This window comes from Antrostomus carolinensis, unplaced genomic scaffold, assembly GCF_000700745.2.
Source record: "Antrostomus carolinensis isolate BGI_N321 unplaced genomic scaffold, ASM70074v2 scaffold36069, whole genome shotgun sequence".
NCBI lineage: Eukaryota > Metazoa > Chordata > Aves > Caprimulgiformes > Caprimulgidae > Antrostomus > Antrostomus carolinensis.
The window spans coordinates 1-22720 of NW_010339883.1; the positions used below are offsets into that span (position 1 = coordinate 1).

At 38.7% G+C, this 22720-nt stretch overlaps 1 protein-coding gene across 2 annotated transcripts in view; it reads left to right on the top strand.

The window, feature by feature from the left end:
* Positions 1-3961: 3961 nt before the first annotated feature.
* Positions 3962-22720, top strand: part of ERG (ETS transcription factor ERG) — a 65197-nt gene continuing 46438 nt past the window's right edge. The window contains exon 1 of one of the 2 annotated variants that reach the window (XM_010176005.2): positions 3962-4034. In XM_010176005.2, the coding sequence (XP_010174307.1) occupies positions 4017-4034 (18 nt within the window). In that variant the 5' untranslated portion in view covers positions 3962-4016. The remainder of the gene's footprint in view (positions 4035-22720) is intronic. The other variant, XM_010176006.2, reaches the window with a different exon arrangement.

Consider the following 22720-nt stretch of genomic DNA (forward strand, 5'->3'; position numbering starts at 1 on the left):
CCCTTTCTTTTTTCTTATCACTACTGAGGATAGCAAAGTGCGCTTCTAGTCTCTTGGTCAGACCAGGCTGAGAGCGGCATTCTTGATTTACCTCCCAGACAGCAAGATGGATTGCAGATCTGTTTATGTAGGGACTATTGCAATTTATTTCCTACATCCTAACACTCTAGTGGATATGATATGAAAAAATCTGGAGATAGGATTGTTTTTTACTGTTCGCAGTGGTGTTTAGAATAGCATGAGAAATAGTCTCTTTGGAAATATTTTGCTTGTTTTTAGGTGAGTACTTGCATATTGAACATATTTCTAGTACATGCTAGAAAGGATGCAACAAGCAAAACAACTTTTTTCTTTGAAAATTCATGTTCTTTATTTAGGATCTAGTCTAATCACTTATTTTGCATGGTCAGACCAGATCGTTAGGTCTGTACAGGGCCCTGTTGGTTTAAGCAGGCTCAGATGAGCACAGGTTGGATCCTTTGTCTCCAGTTTAGAAAGGTCTTTTCTAAAGAGGAAGCTCTTTAGTCCTAAAGGTAGAAAACACATAAAGCAGTGTTTAAGCCTGTCTGTATTCAGGAAAGAACTTAAGCACAGCTGTAATTCTAAAGCATGTGCAAAACCCCTGTTTTGATCAAGAAATTTGAGCACGTGTAATATTAAGCACATGCAGTAGTGTTTTGTCGCTCTGTGGTTTCTAGATGCAGACATGAATGTAGAAGAAAATTCCAACAGAAAGGAGCCCGGACAGATTATGGTGACAAGCTTGAGAGGAAAACTAAGGGGGGAAGGGACTGTTAGGTGACTTGTGTGGATTTTTAATACTTTTTTGTGCTTTCATTCTGTTTGTTGACCAAGTCACGTTTTTTCAAACTCACACAACCTTCTTTCAGACAATAGCACACAGTTGCCTAACATAACAAAAACATATTTTCTTTCTATTTAACCTTAACAAAATGCAGAAAAGAGAAAAATAGTAGAAGTGTTTGTGCTATTTTTCTTTTGCAACTGGATGATGGTGATTTGATAACCCAATATTTTCCTTTCCTTACAATAGCAAGGCTCTGTCTTGCAATTGGATCGACATAAGCGTAAGCGCTCAGAAATCTGCCTGTGGGTATTAGCTTGAAAGTCAAATAAACTTCATTGAATTCTTTGGCACAGAATGTGTGCCAGTTTAAAATGGCGAAATCCTTACCAGGCTGTGGGCTCTGTAAAACTTACATAATAATAAGAGCTCAGCAGAGTCTGATATTGGCTGTCTCATGCTTCCAAAAATCCCTATATAAATCAAGAGGAGGATTGTCTGTGTGGAGGTAGGCTAGAGAGGAATCATTACTAAAACCGGTTTGTGAATGAATTTGTTAGATCCTGGAGAACTGGAACTGGTACTTCAATCCTCTCAATATATTTGAGAAAAAAACAGAATATCATGGGTTTACCTGGAGTGGAAGTCACCCAACTGAAACATTATACAATGCTTTGAAATTTCAAGAAAAAGGTTCTAATCTTTTGACTGTCTTGCTCATTGTTTGGAGATGAAAAGGGAGGAAATCAACATCCCCATGAAATACAATTACTGTAAATTGCTTTCTTTTCATACTGTTCATAATGAAAATAGGAAAGTTACCAGAAGTTACCGTGCAGAAGCACAGTAATTTGGTGGATGCAGACTGCAAAAAGCCATCCAGCAGTGCAGCACTGGATTTCTATCTGAAGCAATTAATGGAGAAAATAAACCAGTGCCCAGCAGTGCTGGCTCTGGATTGCTCTGAAGTGACCAGAAGTGATCTTTGCCGTGGAACAAACCTGAGCTCCTTAGAGTAAACTATAAGCTCAAGCTAAATTTGTGCAGGGAGTTGATCCTGTGGCACCTGAGGATCTGGAGCGGGGAGGAAAAGGGGGGTGTCTGCTCTCCCCTTTCCGGTCTCTATGTCAGAATCTGGAGTCTGATGGAGGCTTGCTCAGCCCCTTGGGCTGGCTGAGAAGGCCCTGAGGCTTGTGAGGCAGCTGGAGATTAGTTGGGATATAGGTGCAACTGGGAGACACACCGCGAAGCTTGAAACATGGACACCCTGGGGGCAGCACTGCCCGATCCCAGCTGCGCTGGTGCTGTGTCGCTCCGTTGTGATCAGGGATTTCCAGCTCTGCTCTCCTCATGAGGCACCTGGAAACGAGGATTTCCCAGGACCTAGTGGGTGGGAGAGCCATCCTTGTTAGCAGGGGTGGGTGAACAAGCCTTTCCTCTGCCCTGCCTTGCCTCCGCTGGAGCAGCACCCGCGAGATGAACACCCGAAGGCTGAGCAGGCAGCGCTGGGTCTGTCTCCTCCGGGGGCATCTCTGGAAAAGTGCCCGGCCACATTTGACCTTCTTTGGGTCAGGATAGGCAGGGAGGAGTGAACTGGGACTTACCACCGTCATTGTGTACCATTTGGAAAAAATGCATACCTAGTGCCTGCACTCATCACCAGTTACAGAGCAATGCTCCCATTTCCTTTTCTTTTCCTAAGGAGCGAGAGAGGAAGGCATTGAGAGAGGGTGAGGTCATCTGTCTCCACTAAATAGTGCTATGACAAGCCATCACTATTTCTTGTTCTTTTTTATCACACCAGAGTCCCTGGTCAGAGGGCAGGACAGTAGTACAGTGGGAATTAACTACAGTGCTGCAGTGGTTTCAAGCAACATGTCCATGGTTTAATATTGTTACAAGCATTGAGAAATCATAAACTGGTTATAACAGGACCAGCTTTTAAAAATAAGGTTATTAAAAAATAAATACATTCTGAATTTTTTTTAATTTTCCTTTTGTTTTTGATAGAACTATTTTCAAGCTTTTCTCTTCTAGCTGAAAGCTCAGATTCTCTTGACACCAGGAGCTATGTCTTGTACAAAACCACAAAATATTGCCAGACTCGTAAGATCAAGAGGGTTATGCCAGCACTGGGTCCTGAGTGATTCTTTATGTGTGAACTGTTATGATGGCTGATACTGTGGAAATACTTTACCTTTCTTATTCCTATGCTTTTTTTTTTTTTTTTTAATTATTTTTCAGTTCAGCACTCCTAGGCAGGTGTCTGGGACAGGGATGGTATTTTGTTTGCACAGCTGGTGCTTTTGGGGTACCCTGTGACTGACAAGTGCTACAAAAGGACAAATAAAAGTATAACACTGGATAAAAAAATGACTATCACACTCCAACGAGGAAGGGAATTGCCAGTGAAACTATCTGATTTTCATGCATGGACAGAGGGGTGAAAGAAAGGAGGAGTGTGGAACATTTAAGACTGCTTATGGCATTTGGGCATTTTCTTTTGAAATGTATGTCTTTTTGTGACTTCCTCTCCTCGGTAAGAAAGAGACATAAAAAAGAAATTATTGTCTTTGATGTACTTACTGGTTCTCTGAGAAAAAAAAAAAAAAAAAAAAAAGTGCTAGGTCAGATAGGCTAGAAAGTGTCAATAGCTCAAGAATCCAGGAATGAAGTTAATGGACAAATATAGATGTGGTGTAAGCAGGGCTAGACTTATTAACATATTTGGAATTACACCCGTTTATACCAAGTCCGGCTTTGGCCCCGAATCAGCAATTCCCCAGTGAGCAGACTGCATGAAACTAACACTGAATTTGGCCCATTTCATCTGAACATCTGCATCCTGCCTCAAAGTGGCATGTCACACTTACTGCACATCAGGTCACACCTGCCCGGGCAGTCACAGGCAATTGACTTTTGTGTAAAATAAAAATTAAAAAAAAAAAAAAAAAAAAAAATTTAGTCACATATCATCAAGAAAAACAACATTGTTTTAGGACTCTTATCTCTTTGCTCCCAAATATCCTGTTTCTTCGAGCTGCAGTGGCCAGGACCAATAGAAACCTCTTCCTGCCATTGGCTGACTTCATTTCCCAGAGTTAGCACAATCTCATCCGCTCTAAACAACCTCATCAAAACTTCTTTCTGGTCAGAGCGAAGCAATAATTATTATTAGCAATTATTAGCGATCAATAATCTTGATCACATTATGGCAAGCACTATTAAGGTAAGAAAGGGGTACCTTTTTTGTTGGAATTATTTTCAGTGGCGTGTTCTTTGGTTTCCTTTATCAACCTAGATAAGTTAGAATTGGGCAACACCCCCACTGCCACAATAGAGGACAACAAGATTTCCTTTGTACTGCCTAGTAAATTTCCTTTTTCCTACTCCAACCATCCGCAAGGCTTAAAAACTTCAAACTCGGAAAAAAAATTGGTTTTTTTAAATTCACTGTACAGTGCTGTGGATTGCATATGCAAAGCCCTTTTATCAGAGCTTCTGAAATTTCTTGTAGGTATCATTTTGACAACTTGGATGTCTTTGCGGACTGCTGTGTGGGGAGAGGGTGTGCACTGGAAGGAAAGAAAGGGTTCCTGAGAGCACTAACCTTTTGGATACTTTTAAATGTTTCTCTTGTTGATGGGGACACCAGTATTAGCAAGCGGGAATGAGAGGCACCAGCTCTTGCTTCTGTCTCATGCAGGTGTTAATTACCTGCTTTTCTAGAAATTCTATCCTGATACTCGGGACCTTTCTGAATGTTATTTTAATGGTGGCAGCAAGATCTTGTGGGTGTGTTCTTTTTGTTTTAATTTTTTGGACAATAAAATTCTCTTATCGGCTTATAAATTGATCTTGGTGCATTGTTTGTTATTTTAAGAATGGCTTTGCTGAGTTTTTCAGGTTGTGTCACTGAGAAAGTTGAACAAATCTATCTGTCTATCGATCTATCTAGTTTTTGCTTCTCTTTATGTTGCAATAGATAGCAGTTACAGATATAGCAATAGCTGTGATTAATTGCAGAAGTATAACTGTAACTCAACGCTTTGTGATAGTGAAACTAATTTTATGTGAAGAGCAAACCAGTATGTACAATGAGGACTCCGCGTCGTTGTATTATCAGATTGGGGATCAAGGTACTTGTTTTCTTCATAGTATTGTGTATTTCTGTACTTTTCTAATTATGCCAGAGATTTAGTAAGAGATATAGAACAGCAGCAGTGCCTGGCCATTAGCTAAGTGGAGCTGCAGTTTGATTTCTCAGTAACTACTGCTTAGATGTTTACATTTTAAAGATCATTTGATGCATTTTGTTATAGTTTTTGAAATCTGAAAGTATTGCCTGAAGACAATGTGATTAAAAAAACCTAATGAACCGTCTCTTTTTGCAATCACTGATGCTTTCAGGGGGCTATCTATGGAGACAAAGATCTGAATCTCCTCTGCATTGCTGGCCAATATCTCTTATATGCTAAGTAGCTCCTGAAACAGCTGAATTCCCTTTGGTTTTCCTGTGCCTTTCAGAGCACCTACGACATGACAGGAACTCTATGAAAATCTTGAGGTCCAGGGAATCAAGTTTTGCGTTGCTAATAGAAGGGCTGTGTGCTGAGATAATAACTTGTTTTTTTGCTTCTATTAATCAGAATGCACTGTTGATATTGATGGGAATTTTTTTTTTCCAAAATTATGGTACAATGAGATTAGATGTATGCATTTTGAGGAGCTCATTTATTTTTTGTGTTGGCTGAATTAGAATAGGGTAAATGATTGTAAACAATATCTCATCATTATTATTTTGCCTCCACCTTACACTTGCAGAGGTGAGAGGAGGCTGTGTGCAGCTGTGTATTATGCAGCCTGTTAATGCAACACAGACAGCACAGCCTCCTGAGTGGAAAAACGTACATTTTTATCTCCTCGTCTGGGAGTGGAGCATGCAGGGATAAAATAGGCACCCCAAAACATCGAGGATTTTGGTGCCCAGAGTGCTTGGAATGCCTTATACTCCAAAGCAAGGATTTCATTCGTACAAGTGCGAAATGTGAAATGACTTAAAAGAAATGAGAGGTGCAGGTGTCACTACCTAGGTGCAGGAGGTGTACTCTGACATGAAGCTAAGCCAATCCAAAGAGATTCAATTCCTCTTCTCTACTGAGTACATAAAGAAGTCATTTAACTGAGAGGTTTCTGAAATAAATTCCATTTGAATGCTAAATGGGTGTTTGTTCTTTTGCTAATCAATTATATTTAATAAATGTGTTTTGCAATTTCACTGTAATAGCCTGTGTTGTCTGCTGGCAATGGGTAGCCCAGCTATCCCAGTGTAGGCAACAAGATGCTGTGGCCAAGGAAGGTGGAGAGCCTTACGGGGGATCTCTGCACCGGGAGTTCACTCTCTGCTTTGGGGAAGCCATGCAGTCATTAAATGTCAGAATTGGGTTGTGAATGGCTATGTGCTTGTTCATAACCGAGTAGAAATTGCTCAAAATATCCACATGTGCAAAGGTGGCCTCACAGTAAGACTGTTTGATTCATCCTTTTCCTATCACAAACCTGCAGACAGACCTGCAGGACACTCGTGGCTCATGAGAAATCAGGCTGGTTTAACTGGGGCTAATCAGTATCTATGAAGGCAAACATTTGTGTAAGTTTTCTGGCACTGGGGCTGACATTGTGAGCATGGCTTTAGCAGGAGATACATGTCTTCTCATTCCCTGCCCTCCTTCTGCTGCCCCCTTCCCCTTCTCCCCATGACAGGGAAAGCCCTACACAGTCGGAGGGCTGATATTGCTAATGCATTCGCTTCCCTGTACCTAGTGTGCACATGGCTAACCTCACTGTTATGTTTTTGGGCATTTGAAGGGTTTTTTGGGTTTTTTTTTTTCAAGTTTTTCTCAAAAGTTGGGATTTCAGCAATAAGGTGACATGTTTCCTTCTGGCACAAGTAGCACTTGGTAGATATGGGCAGTAGCATGACGATGCAGGGCACTGAAGCCAAAAACTATCAAATCAGTACAGCACTGCTGATTATAAGTGTTCCACTAGTTATTGTAAATACAATTTTAGAAAAATATCAAAAGCTTCTGAATTAGGCATCTGCCTTTTTTTTTTTTTTTGATGGATTTTTAAATAGACTGGAGCAAAAATTGCTTGTGTTACCTTGAGATGAAGTAAAAATACTTATCCTGAAGGTCATTTTGTTTTGTTTTGTTTTGTTTCCATTATCCTATAGCGGAGGATAGAACATTAAATAGAGAAATGCACCTAGAATTCTACTTCCTTGACATGTAGCAAGATTTGCTATATTTCTCTCCCTGCCTGCCAATGCAATTATTCTTATTCTTAGAAAAGCTGTTCAGTAAGTTATCCTAACTTTACAATGACTTACTGATTACACTTGTGGGTATTTCTTTTACTCTAATTTACTTCTAAATATGTGCATGCCCACTTCTTTCTGCTTTCTAATATGCTGGTCACATGGAAGCTACGATTTCTGGGAGAAAAAGTCTGTGTATTTGATAAAGGACAGCAGAATCTTTGTGGTTTCTAAGGCCTGAAAGAGTATGGATATACTGATTAAAGCAGTACATAGTGGCAAGATTTTTTGTGGGGGGAGGAATCTTAGTCTGTGCTTCTCTTCTCTATAGTATTATTTTTCTCTCTCTTTTAGAAAATCTAAGAACTCACGCAAATATTTCTAAATCCAAAGAAAGCTGGAGACAGTTAAAACTTCCCCCGTTCTTGGCATATGGAAATGTTTAAGTCTTTGTTTAGAGGGCTGCATCTGCACTGAATCCAACAGAACTAATACAGCAATTTGTACTTTTGTTCCTTGCATTAAAAAATTATAAAGATTGTTATGTTTCTCAGTTAGCAAATGATCCAATGTTATATTTAACTTTAAGCCTCTAAACACTTCCATTGGCTTTGGTGATATGACACAGCCCTCTTAAAACTAAGCACACACCTGAGTGCTCTGTTGAATCAGAAGCAAGAACAGAGAGTGCCTTAAACCACTTAGCCCGACCTTGCACTCCTTAATTCAAAGTTTCCACTAATTTCACGAAGATTTTGTTCCAGTAAAGGCAGTAGAATCAGACTTATAATTATTTCCAGGTAAACTGGTATACTCAAATACAAATGTACAATTTCAAGGAATAAATAGTCATATAAGAACAGAAGAAGATATTTTGGGGATTTTTGTGTTGTTTTCTTTTGCTTTTAATCAGCAGTCATTTAACTGACTCGGGTTTGTGACTACATATGCCAGAACAAAGTCAAATATAAGGATTTTGCTTTCCAGAATTAAGTCCCCAGGCAAGAAACAACAGGTGGAAAATGCATATGTTTGATTGTCTGAATTTGTTTGTTTGTTTGTTTTCTTAACAAGAACTATATTATCTCTTAACAAAATGTTTTTCAGCGAGTTCTACGAGTTACAAAAGGCATATCACAAATAATGCTAAAAGAATCAAGTGCTTTTGGAGAATGACTTGCTGAAAGATAAATACAGAAGTAGTTTTGAGAAATGTGAATGCCAGAAGATACTTATTTTCCAGGTGATAGTTTATAATCCAGTAATAATATATAATGCTGTTCACCCAAAAAGAAGTAGGCTTCATAATGCAAGTTTCTAAATCAAGCCAACAGAATTATTTTGAAAATAAGCAAAGTGGAGAAAAGAAAAATAAAAATTTGGTTTTGTATCACTTATATTATCCATGTTAACAAAGTAAAAGTGATACAGTAGAAAACATCACATGCAGTGCCAAACCTTGTCAAGTTGATGAAAATCTTTTCATTGACTGCAATGTGGTTTCTATCAGATTAATCGTTAACTATTTAAAAATTAATTTCTTTTGGTAGATAATTCTACGGTAGAGAAATACTAGCAGTTTTTCACATTGTCAGTAATGAAAAGCCAATGGTCTGACAAAATGACATGTGTTCTGCTAGTCATCCTACTGTTCTTAATATATATGTGTCTTACAGAAGAAATGTTGACTGTGTTCAAAACACTGACAACAATACAGAAACTTCAAAGCGCTCATAAATCCTTTCCTTAAAGGATGAATGTGTCTTTATGGCTGAAGGGGTTATTTTAAATGTTGTAACCAAGCCTGTCTGAGGTTGGATGGTGCTATGTCCCTCAATTTATTCCCCCCTGCCCCCTTTAAGAGAAGGACTGTTTAGTACTGTGAACAACTCATTACAGTGAACAGAAGGAGAAGTTATTTCAGGAAATCTGGTGAGATTCATGCTGCAAACCTGTATCACAAGGAAGCTACCCCTGTTCTTGGCGTGTATCCTTAGGCACTGGGTTGCTGATTTTCACTATGCATATAGTCATCCTATTAGAAACATTAAACACTACTTTCAGGAAAGAAATATTAGTTGGTAATAAGTAATATTAGTTATGTTTTTTAATAACTGCTGTGTACAAACCAGTGTTTACCACTTCTGGTAATTATCATGTCATAAAACTAATTTGTTTCAAAATGAAATGAAAAAAATGACAATTATTGTCATGAAATGTCATTGAATATTAAAAGGTAAGAAAGAAATAATGAGTAATTTTAAGGCTAGATTGAAGGACACAAGAAGCAGTCATCCACATAAAGTAGACCAGGCAAATGGCCTTTTGGAATGGTGGATTTTGGAAATTAATGAGTGGAAGGAATGTCTCCCTTCATCTGCAATGTGTGTTTATTTGTGTTGAGTGTATATCTCAACTGATGGGCGGGAAATGGTGTCACTAGGCTGGCGTAATCTTTTCGCACTAGGAAAAGATCTGACTTACTTAGTTAAACGTATGTGTTGCCAGGTTAAGCAGTGCCTGATAGATAGGAAGGAAATACAACAACAAATTACAAGGACTGGATATATGCAAATACCTGCAGGAAGGGGTGGTGAATAACTATTTATGGGAAGCGGCAGAACTCTTTAAAGTGACCTACCTGAGTTAAGAGAGATGAGAGAGCAAGATACAGAGGAACAGTGCTATAACTAGGAAAAAAAACCCACAGGAGACTGGAAATGTTTTGTTTGACAAATCCCTAATTACAGTTGTGCTGAGAGAAACAAATAGCAGAATATTAATTCTACATGGAAGATTTTGGATAACTGCAATGCTAGCCTGTAAGATTCTTTTTAAACCTCATTCTTTAGAGTTGAAAAACATCTTTTTTTAGATGATATGTTTATTACATTGATAAACAGTAAAATGCTGCCACAGCAATTACCTTGATGATAAAGAGACTGTAGACAGATACTTCCTGCATTCATTTCCTGCCCAGATAAGTTGCCAAAATCAGGGACTACCAATACAGGAAATGCTTTCAATAGGAACTTCCTATCTGTTAATATCTAATTCACTGAAAAGATCTAAGCCCTTCTTGTTTGATATAAAGGTAACATTCTGCCTGTTGCTATTTAAGTATTTAAGACACAGTACAACACATCTGTTTGTTTGTGTAAAAATTTAAGACCAATGCTGTAATGTTTGACTATGAAATATTGGTATTTTTCCTGCAGTAGAAGGAAAAGTGACTGTGTATTTTCAAATACTGGAAATCAGGATGCTCCAAAGTATATTGTCATTCTGTCAGATGAACAGCAAGCAACCTCCCTCCAGCTCCTTGTTGCCTGCGTTCTTTCCTTATTTGTATGCATCAGCAAATGAAATACATGTTTCACTAGCCCTTGAGGTGGACTTCTCCAACAAATAGTTCAGAGCATGTTCTGGATATATTAAACAGTCACAGCCATCACTTGCAATCCACAGTGACACATATATTCAACTGAAATGACTGAAATGGAAATTATGCCTCACTGTACAGAGGAATAAAACCATGGCTAAGCTGTGTGTTTGAACTTTTGCTAAGAAAAGGAAACCTATAGCAAAAGAAAAGTAAACAAAGACAGAAAACCTCCATTGCTAATCACAACTGCAGTGTAATTACTTTCAGGCACATGAATAGAATGAATGAGGATTTATGAAACTTGAAATTAAATTGGCCAAAATGAAGTCAAAAGTATTTGGCCAGTAGCTTGACTGAGGCCAGGCTTTCACCCAAGATATTCAGGAGCTCAGCCCAAATTCTGCACATTGTTTTGCCAGTGATTCGCATGGAGTTATTCCAGGTTTCTGCCACTGTGACTGAGATTGGTATCTTGGCCTGTCCCCATAGAGCTGAGCAGTCCTTTGCTATCGTGGCTTCATATATATTGCACCTTTTCGTCTTTGAAGAATAGACCCACGTTCAGTTATCTCCTCAGACTACTGCAGGAAAGACAGTTATTTAAGTTTATGTTGTAGTCTAACAGACTGGGAATTGGAGGATTGATTTACAGACCCTTCCAGACACTGCATCGCTTGGAGCTGTCTGACGGGAGACTTGGTCCTGTGGGGACCTGACCCAAAAGTCCAGTTGCTGCAGATGTGTTCTGCAAGTTGAAGTTAGTTTTGACAAGTAATTTCCATAAGGCCACAGCTGAAGAAGCTCTAGGAAGCTGCCCTTTGGCTTTGGGTTCACAGAGGTGTTGGGGAAGTAAATGCTCCATCCTGAAAGCAATGTGCCTGGGACATGGTTAGCCAGCTCTTATCTACTTGCATACATTTTTATTATTGTTAGTCTTTGGCGTATTCACATCAGCTTCCCTCATACATAAGATATTCTCTTGGAAGTACTCAAAATTGTTGCTTTTTACTAATCAGATCAACTCACCAAAGTGGTGGCCAGAGACATTTTTCACATTATTTCCATACAGTCATTACCTTTTAAAAAATTTTCCTGCGATTTGTCATCAAGGCACCGTTGCATGTACCATTTTCATGGAATTCAGAATCTGATTGTTTAGTCTACGTAAAGGGGGAAAAAAGAGGGCAATCCTGTGCCTTTAATGTTGTTTATAACGGTTGGACAAAGCTTGTCAGGTGAAGGTTAATTGCTCTCCAGTTAAAGCAGTTCTCTGCACAGATGGGTTATCAGGGCTGAACACACGTTACAAGATTAATCTCATTTCCGACAAGACTTCCCTTTCCTTCAACTGATTTTTGCTCAGCCATTGGGCCTGTCACCAGCCGTTAAAAGAAGGGTGGGTTACCTCTGGGATATTAATGCTTGTGTTCAGTGAAACAATACAAAGTGTGTGTCATATCGGCAGGGAACATCTTTAGGAGACAGCACATTTCAGTGCTGTTCTGAAGGTCGAGATTCATAAACAACAGAAACAATCAGGAACATTTGTATTAAGCCTCTTAATGAAGACAAACTCCAACCGAATCATGCATATGCTCCTTTTTCATGTCCATTCTCTTCTAAATGTATTTTTGTACTTCCAAAAGTGTACTTTTCTTTAAAATTTTAGTCAACAAAATAGCCACTCATGAGATGTGGAACCCAGGACTGCGCTTCTGTCCAGTCGATTAAGTGATGGATGTGGCCGCTTCTGTTAATGCTTATTTCAGCGAGAGGAAATACAGCATGGTGGCCGCTAGAAGACATTCAAGCTCTGGGAGTTTTGTCTTGAGCTCTACAGTAAACCTGTTGGATTTTCCTCTTTCTCTAAGCTGGAGTAAATCACAACTGGATTGACTATATCCAATGGGCTACAAAGGTATAAGATGGATGCAAAGTGAGAGGAGAACCAGGTGCATCATGTTCTCAGCATAATTTTGCCTTACTAGCCAAGACTGAAGCAGATCTGCTAGTTCAGAGTGATCCTGAACAGCTGGATGGAGTGAGTTCGAGGAGGCTACGGCATGAACACAAAAGTCTCACTGGAATTTTGGGTTTATTTCAGGAGTTCTGATACAACCAAAATAACACAACTTGGCAAAAGTCTCTGGCTGCCAGGTTTCTTCCATGCAGCTTTAGTCAGTAAATTCCAAAACACTAAACAAATATTCAAGGCAACAAACAGCGTATTTCCTCAGAGTTTCCTGTCCTGGCTTCAGATCAGCACAATCCTGTTGACGGTGCTGAGTATCTCCGTTGACTTCAGTAAATTTTGAATCAGGGTGGGTTGCCCCAGTGAAAAAAGCAATCTCCGTGGAGGGTCGCAGGCAGCACAGTATTCATTGAATGGTCGTTGTAGATGTGATCCATCAAACCATACAGATGTGTGCTGAACTGAAAGCATCTGAGCCGTTCCACTGATGTTTTAGATTAAGAGTGTGCAAACTTGCCTTATCGTGCTGGGGTCTGCAATGGTGAGGTGATGGCCCTCGCTTTCTTTTTCTTGAGCTAATGAGACGAGTCCAGCACAGGTATAGCATTAGACAGGTCAAGCAGTGAGGAGACTTATGTTCAGGGAGGCGTCAAAAAATCACGTTATTTCTTCTGATTTGGAGAAAAAATGTAGGAAAAGGATAGAGAGAGGCAGGTCATCATCCTTGTCTGATAGATACACAGCAAAAAACGTGTCCTTATTCCCTTGCATGGACCTCCTACATAGTGAGAAGAATAAATTTGTATGCATTGTTAGTAATATTGGTCAAGAAACAGTTATTCTCCTGAAAATGTTTCAGTGAAGGTCTATACTGAAACTGTTTATTTTTCATATGTGTTGTATAAACATTTAGCAAACCTAACAAATTATCTGAAAAATAGTTTTTGTTAGAAAACTTCTATCTACAAGCTTCTGTCAATTTCTTAATTTTCTTTTGTTTTCTTTTACTCATCAGAGCAATCAGAGTAGTTAATAACTTTACTGCTGAATTTTTAGGGGTTTTTAAATACTGATGAGATTAAAAATAAATTTTCCTTTCATTTAGAATCCACAAGTTTAAAGGGAATGTACTGACTACAGTCATAAAGCTGAAATGAAAGGTAGACAGGAATTTAACCTCTGGATGTCATACTCTTCAGCAGTATGCATTCAGAGCCAAAGAAACGCAAGTAAGTGGATTCCATTACTGGTTCTAATAAGACAGGAAAAGTGCATAGTAAATCTTTACAATCCCAACTAAATCATTAATGCTTTATGCCAAAGGAGGCAAGTTTAGTAGAAGGTCTTTAAATGGACCGAGTTGAAATTTTCCAAAAAAAGGGTCACTCATCTGAGGTTGTTAAATCTCTGCTTAGAGCCCTGAATAAGGTTCTTCATTTTCCAAGGTGCTGATCAACTTGAGAGTTCCCACTGTTTCTACTCAGTGAGACTTTGGATGGATTTTTGAAGATGGGCTGCTTACTCGTAATTGGGAAGTGTTGTTATGCCACTTACTTGCTTTCACTGATGTGAAAAAAAAAAACCCTCCTTTGTCAGTGCTACCTTTCTAAAAAAAGTAAAGAAAATTGGAAGTGGTTAGATCTTTTTTTTCCTAGGAAAAGTCTGTTTAGTAAAATAATATCATTGAAAGTTGAAGAAAGGCAGTCACATAGGAGATGAATTTGGGCAAAGTGGCTTTGCTGTACTCTTCTTATACCTTCCTCCCAACCCGTAGCTTTAACCAGCTGAAATGCTAAAAAACTGAAGTTTTACCAAACTTCTGTATTTTACTTCTCACCTCTAATACACAGAATCAGAGGCTGGTTTTGTTTTGCAAAGTAGTAACCATTCTATTTCAAACTCTTCAGACCTTTTGTTGGATGGTAGTGTGTTAGATTTTTATTCACATGGGTATCAATGACATGCTTTCGGACAAAAAATTGCTGCTAACTGTTGCTACTCATGCAATGATTTTGCATTTTGTTTTCTCACTTAGGATGGGAAGCTTTAGCTGCAAACATTCTAAGTGGGATAACAATGAACTATGATTACAAAACTGCTTGGTGGCCGTGTTGCAGATTTGACAACTACAACAGTTTTTTTAAAAAACACATTTAAAGAGATGTTTAAAATGCGTTGAAATAAAGCACAATCTGAAAAAAATATGTAAAATTACTGACTTCAAACTCATTCTGCATGAATCCTTTCTCCACAATGGTGCCCAGATCCTTTTTAGTTAGCATGAATGTTACATTTTAGCTGTCTTCAGATTCACTTTTTTTTTTTCTACTTCTTTCTCACATACTTAATCTGACCTTTTAGAACCCAGACCAGACCAAATTCAATTCCAAGTATGTTTCTCTTCTGAGTTTGGACCTTCACAGTGCTGTCTTCCTCTTTCATAGAGGTTTTGTTTGGCCTCAATCTCTGTCAGTCTCAGCTGCTTCTTGAAGAATGCAGTTCTTGCCAACTTTCACAATTTTTATCAGGAGTCTTGTGGTATTTTGCATTTTTCCTAAAGGACAGTTTCTTAAATTGAATGAACACTTGAAGTCTTCAGTTTTCATTGACAAAAGACTCTCTAGTACTAAAGAATCTACTCGAAAGGTTTAAAAGCCAGGAGGCAGACCCAAAGTGCGTTGCTTTTAAGTACTCTCTGTTTCTGAGGCCTGACTTAAAAATGTTGAACACTTCATGTAACAGGGCTGAATTCACCACAGGGCTGAAACCCTGCAGAAGAACTACACACACTGCATGGACATTGCTTACCCGCTTCTTAAGGGACTGTATGGTACCACTCAGTACTGCTTAGGTCCTGACCTTGTCCTGTGGGCAGAGGTAGATCTTGCACAAAACAAGTACCTTGTTTAAGAGTCTGATGCATACAAACATTCAGTAACCTGGGATTTTAGGGTGTGTTTTTAAATAATAAAAATAATGACTTAAACACATTTCTGGTCATATTTCTAATTTGTAAGCTGGGATTCAGATGGATTCTTGCCATCAAATGTCCAACATTAAGTCTTACTCCTGAAGCTCTAAAGAAATAAAGCTGGCAGTCTACTGTATAGTAACTGACAAAAGCTTCAGCTCATTTTTTAAAATCTGAAAATATCCAATGTTTGTAATATCACTAGTAAAGATAATGTATCTCTATATATCTTAGTAGAAATTTGCTCTCCAAATATTGCAGTTTAGGGGCTTGAAGGCTTTTTATGACACCAGAGAGGATCAATTAAGGGGGCTGGTAGGTTGCTTGAGAAAGGTCAATGTTAAGTGAGGTGCCTGTGAGCCCCAAGACATTGTTTTCCTTTTTTTTTCCCCCTAGTTTTTCTTCTGTTCCTTTCCGTAGTTAAAAAGGAGGGCTTGGAGAAATTCGTAAGGTTGAATAAGAAGGTGAGGGAAAATGTTGCAAAAGGTTCTATATTAAAGTTTCAAGATGGAGGTAGAGAGAAGTGGAATGCAATATTGAAATTAAAGTGACAATAAGGAATATTATAATTTTTTTCAGTAGAAAATATTCAGAATTCAGAATTCACAAGATGATGACATGAGCTTAAATGTAATGGAATTTCAGGGAATAATATATGTTATGTTGTTAATCTTCTTATCTGTCTTTTAAACCTTGAAATTCACAAATTTTTAGCTGAAATGACAACTAAGAGTCTTAGGTTTTCAGCTGACTGTAGAATTTAGGTTCAAAGGATCCTAAGGTTCAGGAAGATCATGAAAGTTGGCAACTACAGTTGTTAAAAAGGAAACTTGCTAAATCCTCAGAATTAACTCTAAAACACATAGATAAGATAAAGCAAATAGGTTTGAGATGATGCTGGAAATGAAACTTCTAAGTTTGATAATGACATTAAAACTAGATGCTAAGCAGAAGCAATGCAATAATTTGCAAAGTACTACATAAGCAACTGAAGCAGTAATAATCAGTGCTGGTCAGTGCTGAAAAAAACAAAGGGAAAGGTGGAAAAACAAAATCTGTCAAGGAAGTTCTTTGAGTCATGAAGTATCCTAAGAAGGACAAAGTTCTAGACTTTTTGAAACTATCAGCTTATTATACTGGGGACCTTAGGAGAAAAGAAAAACAAAGTCATTATACTGTGAATTTTCATGACAGTGAGTATAAACCATAATCTCCAATACTTCAGAGACCATTTACAATCATCAGACTTGTGTAGATAAATGAGAATGTGGTCAAGGAAAGGAGAGCAGAGGCTCAAACTTCCAAAAAAGTCTAGATTTGCAAGCAGAGAAGTCCTATGCAAAACACTTCCAAAGTTTCCCAGTTTTTTCCTGTGAACTAGGCAAATGTACAGAGAATCCAAAGCGCAGAGTACAAGCTAAAAATTTGCATTTGCTTTTACAGAACAGTGGGCAGTTGTGGAAGACTTTTTTGTGCAAAGACCCTGAGCTTCTTTTATGAAATATGAGTGGGCTCAAGCAGTGAGCTGCCTTGCTCCCTTCAGCCTCAGCCAGGCAGAGGTGCTGTGCAAAGGCCACTGCTGGTCCCCTGGAAGATCACCATTGCTGGAGGAGTGGACGTGCTGCTTTCTGTGCTGCAAGGAGGAAATGCCTTCCATTCCAGACAGGTTGTGTCAGGGCAAAGACAAGCACTTCCCTACCTGCCTTGGACTTAGCAAATGGCAGAGCTAGTCATCTCTCTGTTCTAGGGGATGAGATGCCTGTGGTGGTCCCAGCGCAACTGTGGAAACAATACAGAAGGAGGAGTCCTCAGTTCATACATGTGAATGCGTTCTCCTTATCCTGCGTATCGTTTGTGGGGCATATCATTTAGCTAAAGGCTTAACCTCACACGTCAGAGATTCATGTAAGACTATTTGTAAACTCAGCTGGCTCAGAAAGAAACTGCACTATGGTTCCCTAGTTTGTCCTGCGGCTAAAATGCCACAACTGAGCTGACATGAAAAATGTATTCAACCAGCCACTATGTTTTTCCAAGCTTTATCTTCTGTATTTGCTGTAGTATGGATGTGTTAATATCAATCCATTCTATTCTAGTCTTTTACCCAATGTATCTGCTAAATGCCAAGTGCTGCTTCTGTCTTCCTGTAGGTGATGGGAAATTTAATGCAGAAGCTTGCAATAGAAGCGTTCAATTCTCTGACCTTCAATATCTTTTTTTCCCCCTACCTCTTTTAGTATTGCTTTCTGATTGGCTTTCTGAGCTTCCTGGAGCCTGCTGGTTTGCTGATCAAATATCAAAACATATCTCTAAACTAAAATTAATATTTTTTTAAAGTTAGTCTTGTACACTGCTCCAAAAAAACCCATCTCATTTGTCTCCATATATTGAAGTCATACAAGACTGAGCGATGGATAGATAGTCTCTCATATAAATTGTAACTACTGTGGATATCTTCAGCACATCAAAGTCCTCATGAACATTACCTCGATTGCCTCTAATTTTCTCGGTTTCTCTGGTTGACTTTGTTGTACTCAATGGTTTCCCAGTGCTCCAGCCACCAGCAGGATCTTCCAGTCTCAAAGACTTCAGCTTATTTTTTAATCATCCATATTCTTTCCTTTTCTAGATTTCTTCGATCTCTTTTAGGAATACTTCATCTCTTACTCTGTTTTCTTTTTCAATCACTTTTCTCTGCCTTATGTAATCCTCAGTTGCCCTCAACTTCTAAACAGGTTTCTGAAGGACAGAGCTGGTTTCACACTGTCTCCTGCATCTTCACACAAACATCTTACCCACCTTTCCACCAGAAACACAGTTCACTTGACTCTGCAAATATCAGTACCTTGCTTGTATGGGAAAGCATTTCTTTCTGAATAATGAAAATACAGAAGGAAAAAAGTCCCAAATCCTCCTATTTGTATAGTCATTAGCCTGCTAATTACTCCTGTTGTTGCTGGCTAAGTACAGGACATTTTGCCTTTTTTAATTCCCATGTTGTAAGCCCAGTGGGAACAGAGAGTTATGTAGCACCAGTGAGTCAGAGCAGGTTCTGTACATGCGTGATCTGATGGCTAATGACTAATTTTCATTTATATCCACAGATCCACAGTGCGACTTGAAAAAAATCACTATGTATTTTCAAAAACAGCTGCTTTTTTTTTTCAGGTTCCCGTCTGGGGACACTTTCATTGTGATTTTCAGAGCTTTTCTTTTTCCCACAGAATTGGTGTTGTCACTAACCTCTCTGCACTTTTAATCTGGCATGAAATGGGACATTATACTACTCAGCTGCTAAAATTTCATAGGCTGCCAAAAAGCTCAGTTACTGCTGAAGTTGTTCTAGTGCTTTGAGAAATATTTATAAATTAAAGGCTATTAGTGCTTATTTGACAATAGTGCTACTTATGTCAATAAAAGTGCTCAATAAAAGATAAGTGTGGAATGCAAAATTTTTAGCTACCATGTTTTAAAATGAGTAGTGTAGGTTTTTGGCAAGAATTGATGATTTCCTTAACACCTAAAAAAATATTGTAAGAGTTAGAAAAATATCCTTAGGGATTGTACTAGAAATACAGTGTCACGAGCTCCACACTTTGAAAACTGCATAAATAACTGAATTTTTAAATAACTGATTATAAAAAAAATATTTGTACATGTGACAAATGTAATATTTAGTGTACTCAACATACAAAGCCTATTTGTAGAAAAAGTAGAACACAAGAAGATGTGGCAGGAATTTAAAATGTTTCTAGCAAACATTTTCTTCACAGTTGTGACTGAAATCTGAAGCTTCGGAGGGTAATAAACATCTTTAAAACATGCCTGGTCAGTGATGAAATACTCAACATGAGGAAGCAAAAATCTTCCTGCAGCCTTAGATCTGTTTTCTATATTCTTACAAAAGAGTTGGTTTCTAAAGATCTGTTTTAGATTTCAGTCTTACTGAAAGTGTATTATAAGAAAGCTTTTATATATTTAAAAGACGTTCAGAAGAGTCAGCATACTCTTAGTAAAACCAGTTATGTGTTTCTGTTAACTCTGATGGAGCAAAGTTAGTTTGCATTGAACAACAATTTTGTTTTGGTAAAATTTGTGTTTGAAATCCTCATCAACCTGTTTGTATTGGGCTGGCTGCAGAGTTACAGTCTTGAGAAATCCGTGCTTTGAATAGATGCGTAGTTCTAACATGGATACCTGAGGCTGAGCACCTACATGTATGTTTGCATCATAATTATTTGCTTGACTTGCAAATGTATTGAACACTCACAGCTACAAAAGCCTCATTAATGGGGTGTGTTCCAGGTGAACTGAATGATATATTAAGAAAACTCTTAAGACTTTCCTTAATCAAATTCCAATCTTCCGTCTGTCAAGCTCTCAGAGGGAAAATAAAGCACAAAAAGCCCACCTTCCTGCTTTCATGTCAAGTGCTCTTACTGACTTACTGTCGCCTTTGGCTTACCTCAGCTGTTGGCAGCTCCTGACATTATCATAAGCCAAGCCCCAATGTTGCAGGAGGGTTCTGCACACAAGGGGTGAGAGCCATCTTCTCTTTTTTGGGATGTGCTACATTAGGGAATTTTTCCCAGTAAGAACTTGCAGGGATATTCCCTCCCACCCTGCACAGGTATCTATAGCAGGGAGGGTTTGGGCTGACAGGGGAGTGCAGGGGGACACTGTCATTACCGCACAGTGCATCTGTTCCTTGCCTGTTCTGCCCACTGTGAGGTCCAGTGATGGTCCTGGGCAATGAAAGGGCATCCAAAAGTGGAGACATCCCTCCAGTTTCCCCCTTGTCACCATGATGTGGTCACAGAGGGAAATCAGCTAGAGCAGAGCAAGAGAAAGCAGCTGCAGAAGGAGCCCAGACAGGGATGAGTCGTTTGTATGTTTTTAGCTGGGCTTGCTCCAGACTGTGCTGAATAACTTTTTGCTCTTCCTTCCCTCTTCCTCAGACTTTTCTCTGCACCACCACTCCAATTCTTGCCTGCCTTGCTTAGTATATTTTTGTATTTTATTATCTTCTGTGTAGCTCATTCAAATTGAAAAATAAGCTCTGGCACAACCGTGACAGTCACATTGGTTGCACTGTGCACTTAACTTGTGCTTTGTATCTGTTTCCTTCAACTTGTGTTCCTTCTGTGTTAGCTGAAAACATTTTGCGACAAGATCTGTCTATCTACTGCTTTGGCTCAGTTCATTGCCCAAGACAGCAGAATCCATTTCTTTCTTGCATCCAGCGCTGTGTAACATTCATGGTTCATAAATACTGTTAAGGCATTTGGAAGGTCCTTTTTGCTGCAGTACTGTGGCAGCTTCAAAGTCCACAGGAGGAAGTCAGTACATCATGACATGAACGTTGCCCCATATCTCCTCCTCTGTAGAGTACACCTTTCATGGTAATGTCAGGTCTTGTTGACACATGGTACAGTTTTGTACTGTGGGGTTTAATTGCAAGTGATTGCAAAGTCTGTGTTTCCGCATCTTTTATCAACAGAAAAAAGAAAGGTACCACTTTTTTTCAGTGGAAAAGCAGTATCTCCCTACCCAAAGATTTCAAAGCTGGTCAGATTATTCATGTGGGGAAAAGCAGTTCAGTTGTTGATTCTGGAAGTGTTTCTTTCTTACTTGCATAGTTGCCATGGACAGCAAGGCTGAAATAATTTGTTCCTTGCTTACTTTTATTCCTTTTTTCTGCTTTTGTGTCCTTGACAAGCCAAATATGGAAGCAGGGTTTAAAAATGACACGGTGACATTTATCATTGACTTTTGTCCTGTATGTCTCAGTGAGTGATATACATTATATATATACCTACGGGAGTTTAGTGTATGGGTTTTCTTGGTTTACTGAATCCAGGGAACTTTGGAGATTGCTTGGGTCAGCCAGGAACTAAATCAACATGATCTTCTGGTTCTCCCTTCTTACCAAACGACATGTATCATTTTGCTTTATTTAGTCCATGCTTTCATTTTATTAGGTCTCAGAGAAGCATAAATGGTGTCTGTTTACATTTCTTACTGTTTCAACTTGAAATTATAACCAAGTATGGCTTGGGTATTCTATAAAAAGATATGGTAGTTTCTGGCTCTCAGACCTATAAAGGTGTTCCTGGAAGCTCAAAACCCACAGTGCAAATCAGTTAGCCTTCTCGATGATTTTGAAACCTCAAATCCTTTGAAATAGTTGGCAACTTGCCTGTTGCATATTTACAGTTACACAACTCTTCCTCTCTGTGACTTTTAAAAGTTCCTCCTTCCTTTTTTCTTTAAGTCCCTTGGCAGCATCAAAACAGCTTCTCTCCCTCTCTCTCAGTCTTTCCCCTCTCCCCAGCCCTCCCCCCTTTAGCTCCCTCTCTCCCCTTGGTACAGCATATTGTTCTGTGGAAATGGGTTGTTTTGAGTTCACACTTTGTTTTCCTGCTGTTTTTCTGGGAAGCTGGATGGGAACAGCTTGTAGGAAATGGGTTTGTTTGGGGAAACAATAAAAGAGAAACAGCCCGCATACCTCTCTTGTATGTTTGAAGGCATAGCGTACAGTATATACAGTCATTTCAGAGGTCATTGAAAAATACAGTCAATATCAGAGCTGCAGAGCATGGTTTTAGTAAGAGTCATAATGTTGGTAATCACTAGTTCGGAAGAGATACTGCTGCAGGGAAAAACTGCAGGATTTTTCTTATTGCCACATCAGAGATTGACATGTGCATTTTCCTTTTCTTCTTCACATCTGCAATTAAGAATGGGCCACAGTGTGTTTCTGCTGCATACTAAATTCAGCAGAAAATGTAGTTGCAGAGCCACAAGTTTCACAATAAAGGTAATAGTTGAATTTGTGAGGTAGTTCTTCTAAAAAAAAGAGAAAAATAAAAAAGTTGAAAATTTTCTAAAATGTTTCAATTCTATAATTTTGGATTGGTGATTTTGTTTAGAAAGACATTGTTTAAATAAAGTAATAAGAACTCAATTTAAAAGTAAACCCATAGCTGTAATTTGGATTTTTTTTTTTTTTTAGTGTCACAAAGCAGATTGTGTGTATGTGAGGGTTTCTTTTTGTTCTGCTTTGTTTTGTTTGGGGACAAAGAAAGAACGTTCACTCCAACCTTTATCTGTCATAGGTATGAAACAACATTTTTCTTCTGATCTGTTGATTTGGCTACCTGTCCAACTGAAATATATCTAGAACCATACCAGTCTCTTTGACTGACCTCATAGTTAATTTTTGAGCTAAAACAACAGTATTTTTCCTTTATACTGGTTCAGCA